We start from the raw sequence: 14,200 nt of genomic DNA on the forward strand, positions 1-14,200 counted from the left end.
AGCGCTGTCGGCTTAATCGAGATACCTTTATCACAGAGCAGTCATGTTATATGTGAGTTATGTAGATGGACAGCAAACATAAATTGGTGAATTACAGAGATAATGAATCAGGGTAGAGGTGAGAGTCTCCTGTGAGAGTTGAAAGCTGAGAGTGAATCAGGTTCTTCCTCTGATCGCTTTCTCCTCTCTGTCTCTCAGGCTGAAGTTGTTTGAATATAAGTGAAATCATCTGGTTTTTGTCTTTGACTGGAATAAAAATAGGCGTGTGGTCTATTCCTGCCGTATGTGAATTTATAATTAGAGATGCCAATAATGTGCACATTGTGTTTAAGAGAATAGAAGCAGGAAATGAGACTGTCAGTTTCAATGAAGCAGGCGTTTCCCAGTAGTTATTTTTTTGGAGAAGATAATGAACGGTTCCAGGCTTGGCTCGACAGCATGTCAAGCAAGAAAGGCTGTGGAACGGCAATACAAGCAACAGCTTGGTAAAGACAGGCTCCGCCGACTGCCAGTGTTGGCCAGATGGAGGAAAGAAAAGGAGCAAGTAGTGATGTGGCAGAGGTGAGGAAGCAGTGTGAGACCAAGGAAATGAGATGAAAAGAGAAGGAATAGAAGGTGAGAATTAAAGGAAAAAGGTGGAAATGGTGCGACTGTTATGCACTGTTAGATTTAGTGATTTTAAAGGGCAAGCAGCTTGTCACGAAAAAAAAAACAGTTAGATTTCACAGGCTTCTGAAATTCTGAATACCACGCAGTAATGAAAGACTAAAGCAAATAATACCATTTGAAGTGCTCGTACTGTTTTGCAAGAGCATGTGGGATCTGTTATACAAAGTAGGTGTTGTGTGAAATTCATGGGGTAAAAATCATGCTGTTTCACCCTTTTTGATTTAACAGGAATGTCACCCAGATCGAGTTTTAATTAGGAATAACATACATCCATGTCTGCAGCCATAAAGAAATACTTTGATGTCCAGCCTGGATAGTATTCCGGTTGTCCTAAAAAACACCAGGGGTTGAAAGTCCTCAGTGTTAAATTAAGATGCTCATGGAGATGTATGTGGGCAGATGTGTAGATGGTGTTCAGACGTTTTAGGCAGCTAACGGCAGCGGATGATAACTCCCTGTCTCGGATGGACATTTTTATCAAGATGTCATGCAGATTTCAAGCCATCCATCATTTTTATATAACCTTAGACTAAAGACAGAGCCACGGTGGCATCACCATGCCATCCAGTGGACGCACGGAGTAACTGTGCCGGCCGGAGGTGATAACTGGTTCTGTGAATCAGAAATTTTATGTGAGGTCAAGGTGAGTTTTACATCTTACAAAATCTAAAGGTTTACAATATATGACACTTTCTATTTATAAAACACATTTGGGGGTTAAATAAATATTCTATAATATTATTAACAGTACTGAGTTGGCGTGAGCGGTAGCCTGAATGTGCAACAGCTGGGTCAAAAGGTGGGTACACAGACAGACCGTGGAGTAATAATGTTGAAAAACAGAAATTATATATAATATGCACACGCAAATTTGTGTTTAGGACTAAATTAAACACACTAATAGGATGAGAAATTAGTTTTGCCAGTCAGCTGTAACACCTGAACGCCACCTGCTGCTGCCGAGAATGTGGGAAAACTGGTTAGTATGCAATCAGAGAAGTTTAAATATAAAGCAAATGGTGCTGATGAATGACTGAGACATCCAGACTCTGTCACACCAACGGGGCTGTCTGATGAATACAAAAGAAAGCCACAGGAGCCACTCTAGTATAACTATCTATTGTGCAGAACATATTACTGCAAAAAACATCATCTGTATAAACACGAACGATTTCACCCTTAACATGTCTTAAAATTAGGTATATATATATATATATATATATATATATATATATATATATAATGTCAGATACACAACAACACCTGACATATTACACTGAGCCAAAGTGCAGAAGCTATTTGTGCAAAACTAAGTGCAGCCTTACTGCTTCTATAGGAATTGAGAGGGTAAGCAGCAGCCAGGTGCTGATAATCAAACACACTTGATTGAGTGATCATAAGCAAGAGTGAGCCCCTGCATAAAAGCAGGAGTCTTAGCAATTTACTGGTCTGCCGCAGTCAGGTGTGTGTTAATGCAATGTCAAGGAGGAACGGCGTCTGTGCTGTCTTAGAACAGCAATTTCTGCTGCCCATATGGGAAGGGTCATAAGGCCAAACAAAAAGTCCATCATTCTACAGTTATAAAGATTACTCACAAGTGGAAAACATTCAAGACTGTTGGCAATCTTCCCAGGAGTGGACCTCCCAGCAAATTCACCCCAAGGTCAGTTAGCATGCTAAATTTTAAAGCTCATGCCAATACAGTTTGGAAAAGGAAGAAAAAAAAACACATGAACATGAAGTGTGGCTTGTTTGGAAATTTTGCCAGAAGATGGGACTCTCTAAAAGGAACATGGCAGCACAGCTTAGGCCAGCAAAGCTGCATCTGAACAAACTACAAGACTTCTGGAACAATGTTGTTTGGAAATCTGAGACCAAAGTGGAAATGTTTGGTTCTTCTATGGCACTTTTCTCTTCTCAAAGTGCTTTATACAACTTGCCTCACTCACACAAGCATTCTGTTCCATTTTTGCACTGATCATCACCTGCACACATGTGTATATATTAATCTGCTTGGCACTTTTAATTCTTAATTTTATGTTTATTTAAGTGTTTTCTTACAGTATGTTTTGCACTAAGTACCGCAGGAATTTCCTAATGTTGTAAACCTGCTCAACATTTGGCAATAAAACCCTTTCTGATTCTGATTCACACCCTGATAAATGCATCATGTGACTGTGATGGGGAACTTGGAGTTCAGCATCTTGTACTTTGGCATGAAGACTGAAGCAGCCAGGGATCACACCACCCCTAATGTACAGCGGCGTGTTTGGTGAAAGCCAAACACCTCATACCAAGTGTGAAGCACAGTGGTGTAGGGGTGATGATCCACCATGAACTCCCCTCACTACCAAAGTGTTCTAAAGTTAAGTCTTTCGGTCTAAAAGATAAAGCCCAAATGAGTAATACAGGACAATGAGCCAAGGATTGCAGCACATCTACAACACAATGAATGAAAAAGAAACATGTTGCAATGGCCGTGCTATTAAATCATGGTGTGCATGAGATTTTTCTTATTACGTCTGTATTTTGGTGTGTGTGCGTGCTATGTGTCATGTGCTGTTCATCTGATTGTGTATTAAAATAATTTTAGAACCTGGTAAAGACTTTTTTAAAACTGTATGTTGTGATACTTCAAACCTTAGACCTGAAAGAGGGAGTACTTTCTTTGACACATGTTAAAGGAAACAAAAAGGAGGACAACATTCCCAGCTGAAACATTAAAGGCATGAATTGGAGCAGACTGTTTCACTTTTCACCTGCAGTGCTCTGCCGTTATACTGCATCTCCTAGCAACAGAGACCTGTTTACCTACAAAACCTGCCGAAGACAGAGAGGTGAACAAACAGCCTGGAGTTGCAGGTACGTCCTGGGACTAAGTGGCAGATTTCAGTGCTTTTGTGTTTAGTTTTTTTTTTTTTGTTTTTGTTTTTTCCTTTTCTGGGATCATTTATATTCAGGGTGAGTGAAAATGGCTGGGACTTTCCTGGAGGATCGCAGCTTTCTCTCCACTCATACAGCAGTAGACAAAGGCAGCACTTATTGCATTATTTCCTTCTGACTCTGTTCACATTTATTCAGCAAGCTCCAAATTTGATTGGATGCTGCCAAAGCTAAAAACTAAGATGTAACACTTGCTTTTATTTGTGGTTACAGCAGTGTCCGCTGTAACCAGGATTTTTTTTTTTTTTTTGCCATCCATCACTGTTGTCAGTGACTGTTTCCATTACAGCAGTCACAGATGGCTGAACAGGGGAGGATTGTCATACCGGCTACTGGAGCAATTGGCAGGAAGGGGCAACTGACCAACAACGCAGTCAAACTCCACAATACTACTTACACAGCATCTTATGGTGAAGATGATGAGTGAGACTCTCCAGAGTTTCAGCATAAATCGCACTAATTTGCATTCAAATTTGGGTTCTGACAGACAATTTTGATATATCTGTCTCAGACAGGATGGGATTCACGTCTTATCTCGGGCGTCCCAGTGAGACAGGCTTTACATCAAACCACAGACCAGCTATATATTACAGGCCTAGTTTGGACCACATTGACAACCCTCAGTTTGGGTAAGTGTCAGGACACTTTTTTCCCCCGCCCTCTGCTCATCTTTTATAATGGCTGTTTTGGTTCATCATTTTTTAATCTTCTGTAATTAGAGCTCTGCACAGGTTGAAAGCAGATGCTTTTATTTCAGAGTCATGGTATTGTGCAGCTTCTGTCACTGCGGTGTCTTATCGGGATGCTCGACTGTAACTGATCCTCTGATAATGTTATTAGCAAAACCTGTGCTTCTTCAGTGATGAGCAAAGCTCTCTGGTGGCTGGGGGGACTCTGTAGAGCTAATATTTGTCCAACTTTAACATGTGCAGAAAAGCTAACAGAAAAATCTGAGAAATGTCAGTCAAGCTGCACATCTCTGTGAAATCTAATCAGCCAGAATGATTACAGGCACGTTGTGGATTTGGATAAATGCTTGCAGATGTCTTTCTCCAAAGCCTCTGCTTCCACGCTTAAAGGAACTTTTCCACAGGTCACATTTTTATCATATAAATAAAGACAAGCACAAGTAGAATGGAGTCACTAACAATGAGCATTTAAATGTATTTATTTTTGGCTGTAATAAACAGAAGAGGGCTTTGGTAGTGGTGCTCAAGATAGTGCACACTCATTGCTGTGCTTATTTTTCACCCACTTATGTTATAGTCACCGGTCTTTATTAAATCAGTATTATTAGCTCTATAAGCTCAGTGGATAAAACGCCATTCACCTCCTCCAGAGTGGAGGCGGATATTGTTTCTTGTTTATCAGAATCTCTTTTAACACTGCCTTAAGTGCAGCTGGTCTTACTGGGATTAATCTTTTTAAAAAAACTGCATTAAAGTACATGAAAACATAAATTAAACACAGCATTAAAAAAAATACAAATTAAAATGTGAAAGTAATAAAGATGTATGAAATTAGACCTATGCACTTGAGTTATACAGGCAAGTATTAAAGTGTGTGAAAATCTCTGACAGAGAGGTTCAAAGGATGTAAACAAAGGACTTTAAGTGAGTAGGTGCTTCACTGTAAATTAGATTCCCTGATGCGATAAAAGATTAAAAAAAAAAATAGCTAGACTGTCAAGAATGAAGCGTGTTTGTCTGAAGTGTTACCTCAGACTCGGCTCTGCTTTTGTTTTTCAGACTCTTGTTATCTGACAGCTTCGTCTCTCAAACTAAACAACACTACCAGCCTCCCATCCACTCTGGATGTTCTGGGTCTTCAACAAACCTCGTTAACAAACCCGGAAACAGCGGCTTCCATCAGCTGAGGATTCAGCCAAAAACCGCATCAGTCGAGGAGAAGGTATGACAGCTCGGTTTGACAGCACTTAAACACACCTCTTCAAGATGATGGAAAGTGTAATATTATGTTATATACATAAACTTTCTGTTATTGCTTAAATGTTTCCTCAGACAGAATATCAAAGTTCATTTGTGCCTCATCGTCTTACGCCAGCAGGTAATTTAAAGGCTACAATGCAGAACTTTGTGAGCTTGAGCTGTTCATTTATAACTACAAATAATGGAAAACGTTAATAAAATGCCACAGTTTCATTTTGAAAAAGCTAACATTGTTGCTTCAGTTTCTCAGAACCATGTGACTGTAGGTCCTAAAGGAGGGAGTGGTTTCACTAAGGCAGCAGAGCTTCAGGTTAACACCAGCTTGATGGTGAGTGGTTTTTAAAGGTATTGGAAGGTATTCTTAGCTGAGATTTTTATATTCTTCAATTTTTTAATAACTTCTTATTAAGAAATCCAAGTGAAAATGCTGCCTGTGTATCCAAAACCTGACTTAACATCATGGTTACAAAGGGATTATATTTGTTTTAAACTACATGCTATATCCAAAAGTTGGGATACTGTGCAAAATTTAATAAAAAACAGAATGCAAATCATAAAAAGCTTGTATAGACTCACTGGCCACTTCATTAGTTGCATCTTACTAGTACAGGGATGGACCCCTTTAGGCCTCAGAGCGGCCTTAGGTCTTCATGGCAAATAGACAATGTTGGAAACAGTCATCCGATTTTGGTCCATATTGTTGTGATAGTATCACACAGTTGCTGTAGATTTATTCACTGGACATCCCAAAGATGCCCTACTGGATTGATATCTAATGCCTGTGAAGGAGGCCATTTGAGAACAGAACAGTTGTAAGGAGTGGTTGTTTGAGTTACTGTTGCACACCTTTCATCTTAGAGCAGTTTAACCATTCTCACTGGATATTTTCTTTTTTAGGCCATTCTCTATAAACTCTAGAGATGGTTGTGAGGTGGGTAAATCATGCAACATTCAAAGTCGCTTAAATAACCCTTTTCCCTCTTTCTGAAGCTTGGCTACATGTCTAATTACACTGAGTTTCTCCCACGTGATTGGTTGTTTGAGGTACTTGTGCTAATCATCAGTTGAACAGGTGTGTCCAAGGTGGCTGGTGACTGTGTAATCAAGTATATAGACAGCATGTCAAATGTTGAAACTGGGATATTTGAATCTTTTCAATTTTTTAATGCATATAAATAAGACCAGTACAGTTGAAGTCCTCTGGCAGCTACAGTATGTGTATCTGTGAGTTCTTATCTGTATATCTACTTGTAACTGTCAACCTTTGATATTCAGGGTGAACCTCATCAGACTCCCAGCTCAGTGATGAAAACAGACTTCATGCCACTGTCCCTGCTGCAGGTTGAGCCACACAAAAAGCTGAATTCATTCGGGGGGGGGGGGGGGGGGGGGGGGGGGGGAGAGCGCAGGGGAATCTTTCATGTATAACTCTGAAGTTTGTTTTGTGTCTCAGGGTACTGAGGCGAAATCAGGCCTGTGCAGCCGTTCTTGCAGAGAAACGGGATTCACACGAGGTGACATCGCTCCCTTGGCCCACCCTGTTAGTGCTGACTTCTTCACAGTTTTTCTTTAATGTAAAAGCACAACATTAATGCTTTTTGTTTTTATTTAATTATTTATTTCTGTCTCTAATCATCTAGGTCTCTCTTCTGTCATCACCCCAGACTAAAACAGAGGCCCCGATGCCATCTATCATTGGACAAAAGGTTAAATATGTTCATGCAATAGTTTTTCACTCTATTTATCAGCACGTTATCTGGATTGTTCAACAACATTTTATTTTTTTAGGAGCCCACAGGATATGTTCTGAACACTCATAAAAACCAAACTTTTCCTGATGCACCACTTGATCCTTCAGACTTCATCACACATTATAAAAGCAAGTAAGTGTAATTAAGTTAGACAGGATCTTAGGTAGCTTAATAAATTGTCACTTTTCACCCTATAACTGTAAAGTGTGTTACACTATTTGACTACCTGCTTATTTTCCAGGTTCTGTCATCGAGATGACAGAACCTGGAAAAGTCCAGAAAAGTTCAAATCGACGAACTCTTGTCCCAGGATTGTCAGCTCTAAAATGGAAAGTGGCTACAATCTTCGGGATACGGACAGGTATGTATGTTATGCTCATGAAGTCGTATCATACAGATTTCCTTTGACTGACATGACCTAGTTTTGTTCTACAGGTACATCCTCAGGGGCTAGACCTTCTCACACCTGTGATGATACCTGCATTGCTGCTTTGTCACTAATAAAAACTGAAGTTTTTGTTTGTTTGCAGTCTGGCATGTTCTATTAATAAAATCATTTAAATGCATACAACAAATATGAATTGCTTTTTTTTTTAGTGGAAAAGTTGCCAGCCAGATGTGTGAATGATAGAAATCCAAAGAGGGAGTGAACGAGATGATGCATTGTCTTTGACCACCTTACTGTCACTGACCTACAGAGAATGAGAGGAGTGTAAACTAATGTGAAAAATAATTACAGTCAGGCTGAGTAAGGCACTGATTTCCAAGGACGTCTGTGGTGTGTCAAACTGTTCTGCCACCCACAGCAGAGTCTGGATGAGCAGCAGAGCCTAAACTGAGTAGGAGGCTGAGATTCCACTATTGTGCAGCTACATACTGTGCACCTACTCTGAGCCAACTCTCAGAAACTACATTACATTATCAGTGCAATCCATTCTGCATTATCAATATAATGACTCTTGTTACAAAACAAGAGATTTTTAAGTACGCTGTTTTTTTTGGGGGGTGTCACCATAGTATGTATGAAAAATATGTGACATTAACAGCCATAATATACACTTAATTGCATTATCAGTCAGTTGGAGAGATGTGCTTATCTAGTTAGTCGATCACATGCATCTCCTCTGGGTAAAAACGCCTTGTTGATGCCAGAGATCAGAAGAATGGCTAGACTGCTTCAAGCTCTTATAAATGCAACACTAACTCAAATAACCACTCGTTACAACCAAGATGTGCAAAAGAGAATCTACGAATGTGTGGTGTGTCATATGGCAGCAAGAAGCTGACTCACCAAAACTAGACAATAGAAGATTAGAAATCTTTGCCTAGTTTGAGTTTAGATTCGACTGTGATGCTGGGATGGTAAAGCTGAAGCATGGATCCATCCTGCCTAGTATCAGTGGTTCAGGCTGGTGGTGTAATGGTGGGAAAGACATTTTCTTGGTTCATGTTAGGTCCCTGAGTATCAGTTGAGCATTCTTTAAACACCACCTCCCACCTGAGTATTTTTGCTGACCATGTCCATCCCTTTATGATCACAGTGTTCCCATCTTCTGATGGATGCTTCCAGCAGGATATCATGTGCCATGTCACAAAGCTCAATCATTTCAAACTGGTTTGTTGAACGCGACAATGAATTCACTGTCTTCAAATAGTCTCCATAGTTGAAGATCTCAATCTAGTAGAGCACCTTTGAAATCTGTTAGATTAGAAGATTTTTAAATTTGTAGCAAATGTGATCCTATCATGTCAGTATGGACCACAATCTGAAATTAATGTTTCCAGTACCTTGTTCAAACTATGCCACAAATAATTAAGGCAGATCTGAAGGCAAAAGGGAGATACTGGCAAACATTAGGGTCCAGTGAGTGTGTATGTCAGCCACAGTGATGCAAAACAGGCAATGTCAGTCTGTTGGTTTCTCCAGTGATGTAGTCTGGACTGAATTAACTATTTGATTAACTGCCAGGAGGTTTTTATACATAAATTTTCCCCAGAGGATGACTTTGACTGATTTTGGAGACCCCTTAAGATTTTCATCAGATCAAAGTTTTAGTTTTGTCCAAAATCTACATTTTGTTAGTTTTAGTTATAATTGGTTTAGAGCAAAGGAAATGTTAGCAATCCAAAAAGCTGGACTAAGACGAGTTAACACTATAAACAATACTACCTCTCAATATCAGCATGTTAGCAATGATGCTGTGAGTCAGCTGGCCTCATAGCATAGCTGCACACACAGCTTTGTTATTATTAGAAGTAAAGGAAGGGACCAAACAAGAGCTGAAACATCACTTACATAATGTAAATTAACACATGTAATAGTAATTCAAGTTCAAGTCAAGAAGTTGGAACCAAATGTGCGTTTTTGTTTGGTTATGTTTTAGTTTTGCTCAAAAGTGATGTCTTTGCACACACAATCCAGGCATTAAAACAAACATTTTCATGACTCAAACTATATTTCTCATTTAACATATTAACCAGGCTTTCATTTTTTATATATTAATTAAGAATAAAGATGATTTTTCTATTAAAAAAAGGACATACTAAGCTCTGTTATAGCACTCTGTATCATTTTAAACATAAAACGCTAGATGTTAAAACCTTTTGACCTCTCTCGGATGTAATGAGAGGAAAGCTTGGGGGACTCCACCTTTCTCGATAGCGACCAAAGAAACTGTATAATATTTACCAAAACAGCTAAACAGTAGTAAAAATATCTATCAAATGCTGCCCTGGATTTATAATATGTATTATGTGTGGTTTTCCGTGTAGAAACAAATCTAAAATTAGAGTGGTGAGTCTGAGTCTGTTCCCGAGCGTAGACACACGAGTTGACACGCTCTGCCTCATGAGTGCAAGCATTAATATTTTAGTGTTGGGATAAATATTTCACTCTTTCAATGAGATGTGAGAAAAAGATACGTGGAGGGAAAGAGGATTGGATTACACGCGCGCCCCACATGAATAATGAGTGCAGAGATGAGAGGAGAACAAGGGCCTGGCCTGCTCCATGCTAGAGACAAAGATAGAAAAGGTGTAGTCACAGACAAAAAGGAGTACACAAAGGTCACCCGAGTCTTCACCTGACCTGTAGGGGGGCTTTTGATTGGTGGTGGGGGAGTCAAGTCTATTTCATGTTCGGAGCCTCCCTATGGACTTCCCTTTTATGGTGAGGCACCCCAGCTATTCATCGCTGTAATAATCCCGCTCGTCTCTCGTTCGTTCTGGGCACTGACACTCACAGGAATGCTTACACAACACTGACAAGAGTTGGGGGGGTTGTGTTTAGCATGTCATAAATATTTTGTATATCCAAGTCCAGTACGTCCATTTGCACGCACAGACAGTCTCGGTTTATAGAAATAGTGATGAACCAAGATGAGGTGCACTGTCGAGCACATAAAACAGACACTGACGATGATGTAACAGAAATGTTAAATTGTGTCAGTGAAGCAAGCGGTGGCTAGTGGTTTCACCACTTCACAATTAAGAAATAAATTCCCACAAGTGACTGACATAATCAGACGGGTAATTATTTAATAACGGGAAACTTGGTCTCCTATGCCCACTGCAAGTACAGTTTTATTGTAAAACAACTACACACACTGTACACACACACACTCTCTTTACCTGAGTCCAGCTCTGATCTGATCATATGGAGATGAGTGAGATGTTGTTAATTTTTAGACACATAATGCCCGGCTCATTTATATTCACAGCAAACAACAGATTTTAAATTAGCAGCACAGCTACACAAAAAAAGTCCCAAAACATCAACTGTATCTGCAGGATTTCCTGTCATTCGTGTCCAGCTTGTCCTGCAGATCATCTGGATCTTGGAGGGGCCTTTCACGCCCCTTCATCTTGTCTCCCTGTGTCATCCAACTCCTCCACATCCTCATAGTCCATCTCAGCCCTCTCATACTCTAGCTCCTCTCCCTCAAACTCAAACCCTTCTCCCTCACATATCAGCTCCTCTGTCTCATATTCGACCGCCTCTTCGTCATATTCGAGCTCAGTCCCACCATACTCGTTTATCGGAGGCTCCACATACCCTCCTTCCTCTTCCTCCACTTCGTCCTCCACTTCTTCCTCCTTCACCAGAGGCTCTTCCTCTTTAACATCTGTGTCCTCTATGGTCACTGCAGCTTCATTTGGTGCTTGCTTTGAGCTGCTGTTCTTGAGGATGCCATGAATCACCGGCTCCTCTCCTGCAAGTGCCAGCTCTTCTGCCTCTTTCTCTGCTGCCTTTCGTCGTCTCTCCTTCCTGGCCTCACGCACCTCCAAAAACTCTGCAGCTCCCTCCCCAACCAAGAAGACGTCTTCACCTACTATAGGAGGTTCCTTGACTGGGTTGTGGTCATAGGAGAAAAGGCGCAGGGCTCTGAGACGCTTCAGGCTGGGAATTTCTGATATCTTGTTGCGGTCCAGGTCTAGGATCTCCAAGGACTTCATTCGAAGAAGGACTTTTGGGAAGGTGTCAAAGCGGTTTCCGTAGAGCCACAATCCCCTCAGAGCCTCCATGCGCCACAAGTCAGGAGGCAGAGTCTTCAGGCGGTTGTCCCCCATCTGCAGGGACTTGAGGTTGGGTAAGTCATAGAGCACCCGTGGGAATCTCTGGAAGTAGTTGCTCTCCATCCACAAGCACCGCAGATTCTGCAGGTTGCTCAGCTCAGGTGGAAAGCTCATTAGGCGGTTGCTGCCCAAATAGAGGCGGGTAAGGTTAGTGAGGTCGCAGACGGCCAGAGGAACATCTTCTATTTTGTTGAAGTCGAGGGCAAGTATCCGCAGACCCTGCAGCTGGGAGATGCTGTCGGGCAGGGTGCGCAGGCTGTTTCCACAAACATATAGCTTCTCCAGATGCATCAGGTCACAAACACGTGAAGGCAAACGCTTAAATTTACGGTAGCTCAAGTCCAACACGGGGTCCCCACTTTCCAGCAACTCCTCCACTCCAAGCGGAAGTTCCTCCTCTACTTCCTGCACTACTTCCTTCTCCTTCTCGGAAAATTCTGCCTCTTCGCCATCCTTCCCCCCCTCTTCCTCCTCTTCTTCTCCCCCTCCCTTCCTGGAGGAGTTGCCCATGCTGTTGCCTGCAGCACCTTTGTGACTCCTGTGTGAGTCAAGACAGAGTCATTTGATGAGGGAGTGTCTGTGACAAGTTAACCCTCAGCTTGGGAGCTGCTGCTTTTTTGTGGTTGTACCCACTGGCTGCAAACCACATCCTGGCCCGGGCCAGTTAACACTCCGGCAGCCATACCAAAGCAGTTTGTCAAGTGTCTCGTTGTCCCTTCATCTACAGCTTCATCACAAAACAGCAGCGGAAAAGATCTAATAAACTGCAGAGTAATAGTAATGATAATAATAGTAGTAATAGTAGTAGTAGTAGTAGTAATAGTAATAATAGTAATAGTAATGGTGTTGTTGATAGTTGAGTTCAACAAAATCCAGCTGAATTTTGAGCTGAAATTGAAGTCTTGCAGTCCTTACCCTCTTCTCTCCTCTCTGACTTCCTCGGGGCTTTTAAGCGAAAGATAACGCCACCTGTTCACGTGATCCGGTTTCTCTATTAGAAGAGGAGAAAAAAAGTGCCACTAAACAGGGAGCCTACCGCCCCTCTTCCTGCGGATAAACCCACAGTGTGTGCGCACTCAGTGACCTAGCTGGCGGCAAAGAAAAACAGTTAATGGAAGTCTGTTCACTAGTTAATGCAGCTGCTCCCCATTAGAGGCCGAGGTTTCCCGGAGTAATAATCCGCGCCGGAGGAAAAACAAAAAAACCTGCACATACTGGAAAAGTACAGCGCTCACTGACTCCCCTCAACTCCTGATGTTGGCCGCTTCTCTCCATCAGTGTGAAGGTTTACATTCAACTGCTGCCTCCCTCCTTCTGTAACAGGAACAGGGGGCATTCACATCACATGGCCAATGTGTCCTCGTGTGAGTGCGTGTGTGTCTGCGCGCGTGCGCCGGTATGATAGAAGTAGCCTCTTAGAAATAAATATATTTTAAAAAAGAAGCAACTTTAAGAATAACTTTTTTCCACAAACGGACAGTTAGGTGTGAGGGTTTGATCAAACGATAAACATAAAAGAATATTAATAGTGATAAACATTATCCTGATATTTATGTTCATCTGCAAATTCGCAGGCTTACCTTCGCTTATATTTACACATTCGCACATTTATAAACCGCCAGCGCCACTTTTTAAATGCAATTAATTGTTTTTAGATTCATTTTGTGTCTGGAGTATTAGTCCTGCCACAGAGTGACACAGAGCACACATAATAGCAAGCGTTATAATTTATTATTTTTCCTCGTAAAATGTTGTTACTATAAATCCATAAATATACGTATACATATAAATACATTTATAGTTCTGTATGTGTAGAAATGTGTAGAAAAAAATCGTCTTAATTTTGTTTTTTGTCATTTTTATATTTATGCATGTTTATACAGTAGGTTAACTTTAGTCAAAGTAGGAGTGTAGGGTGAAACGAGAAACAGTCTTTCAAAACAAACACAAATTTGTGGTTTTACAGTTTGTAGCTACTATAAATCTTTATATATGGATATTTGTATGTTTGATGATGGAGATGAGGCTCACTGTCCACAATGCTCTACTTAATTTTGGTTTTACTCATTTTTGTAGGTGACCTGCTGAGACCTATAAAATTGTTTGACAGAGCACAAAAATCAAGACTTGCTGTTATGTTTTTTCTCCTAACCAAATCACTGCAAACCAAGTAATCTTTGGTCACTCACATTTTTATGCAGATAGGACTCCCAAGTACAATATGAGATTCACATATAGTATGGTTTTATATGCAAACCTAAAGTGAACAAACAACTCTGCAACGATTGCTAAAATAATTCTCTTTTACTGTTG

General features: G+C 40.9%; 2 protein-coding genes across 2 annotated transcripts; one reads left to right on the top strand and one right to left on the bottom strand.

Moving 5' to 3' along the window:
• Positions 1 to 3,910: 3,910 nt before the first annotated feature.
• saxo4 (stabilizer of axonemal microtubules 4) lies at positions 3,911 to 7,766 on the top strand. The gene is made up of 11 exons (XM_063480376.1): positions 3,911 to 4,022; positions 4,124 to 4,241; positions 5,361 to 5,523; positions 5,634 to 5,679; positions 5,804 to 5,889; positions 6,837 to 6,902; positions 7,015 to 7,101; positions 7,202 to 7,267; positions 7,350 to 7,444; positions 7,554 to 7,673; positions 7,748 to 7,766. The coding sequence occupies exons 1-11, from the start codon at positions 3,911 to 3,913 to the stop codon at positions 7,764 to 7,766; spliced, it is 978 nt and encodes a 325-aa protein (XP_063336446.1).
• Positions 7,767 to 10,847: 3,081 nt separating this feature from the next.
• On the bottom strand, positions 10,848 to 13,152 carry LOC134632389 (leucine-rich repeat-containing protein 10B). The gene is made up of 2 exons (XM_063481078.1): positions 12,803 to 13,152; positions 10,848 to 12,425 (listed from the first exon to the last, which is right to left on the bottom strand). The coding sequence occupies exon 2, from the start codon at positions 12,395 to 12,397 to the stop codon at positions 11,162 to 11,164; it is 1,236 nt and encodes a 411-aa protein (XP_063337148.1). The 5' UTR covers positions 12,398 to 12,425; positions 12,803 to 13,152; the 3' UTR covers positions 10,848 to 11,161.
• Positions 13,153 to 14,200: the final 1,048 nt, after the last annotated feature.

The sequence above is a fragment of the Pelmatolapia mariae genome, linkage group LG7 (assembly GCF_036321145.2).
Source record: "Pelmatolapia mariae isolate MD_Pm_ZW linkage group LG7, Pm_UMD_F_2, whole genome shotgun sequence".
NCBI lineage: Eukaryota > Metazoa > Chordata > Actinopteri > Cichliformes > Cichlidae > Pelmatolapia > Pelmatolapia mariae.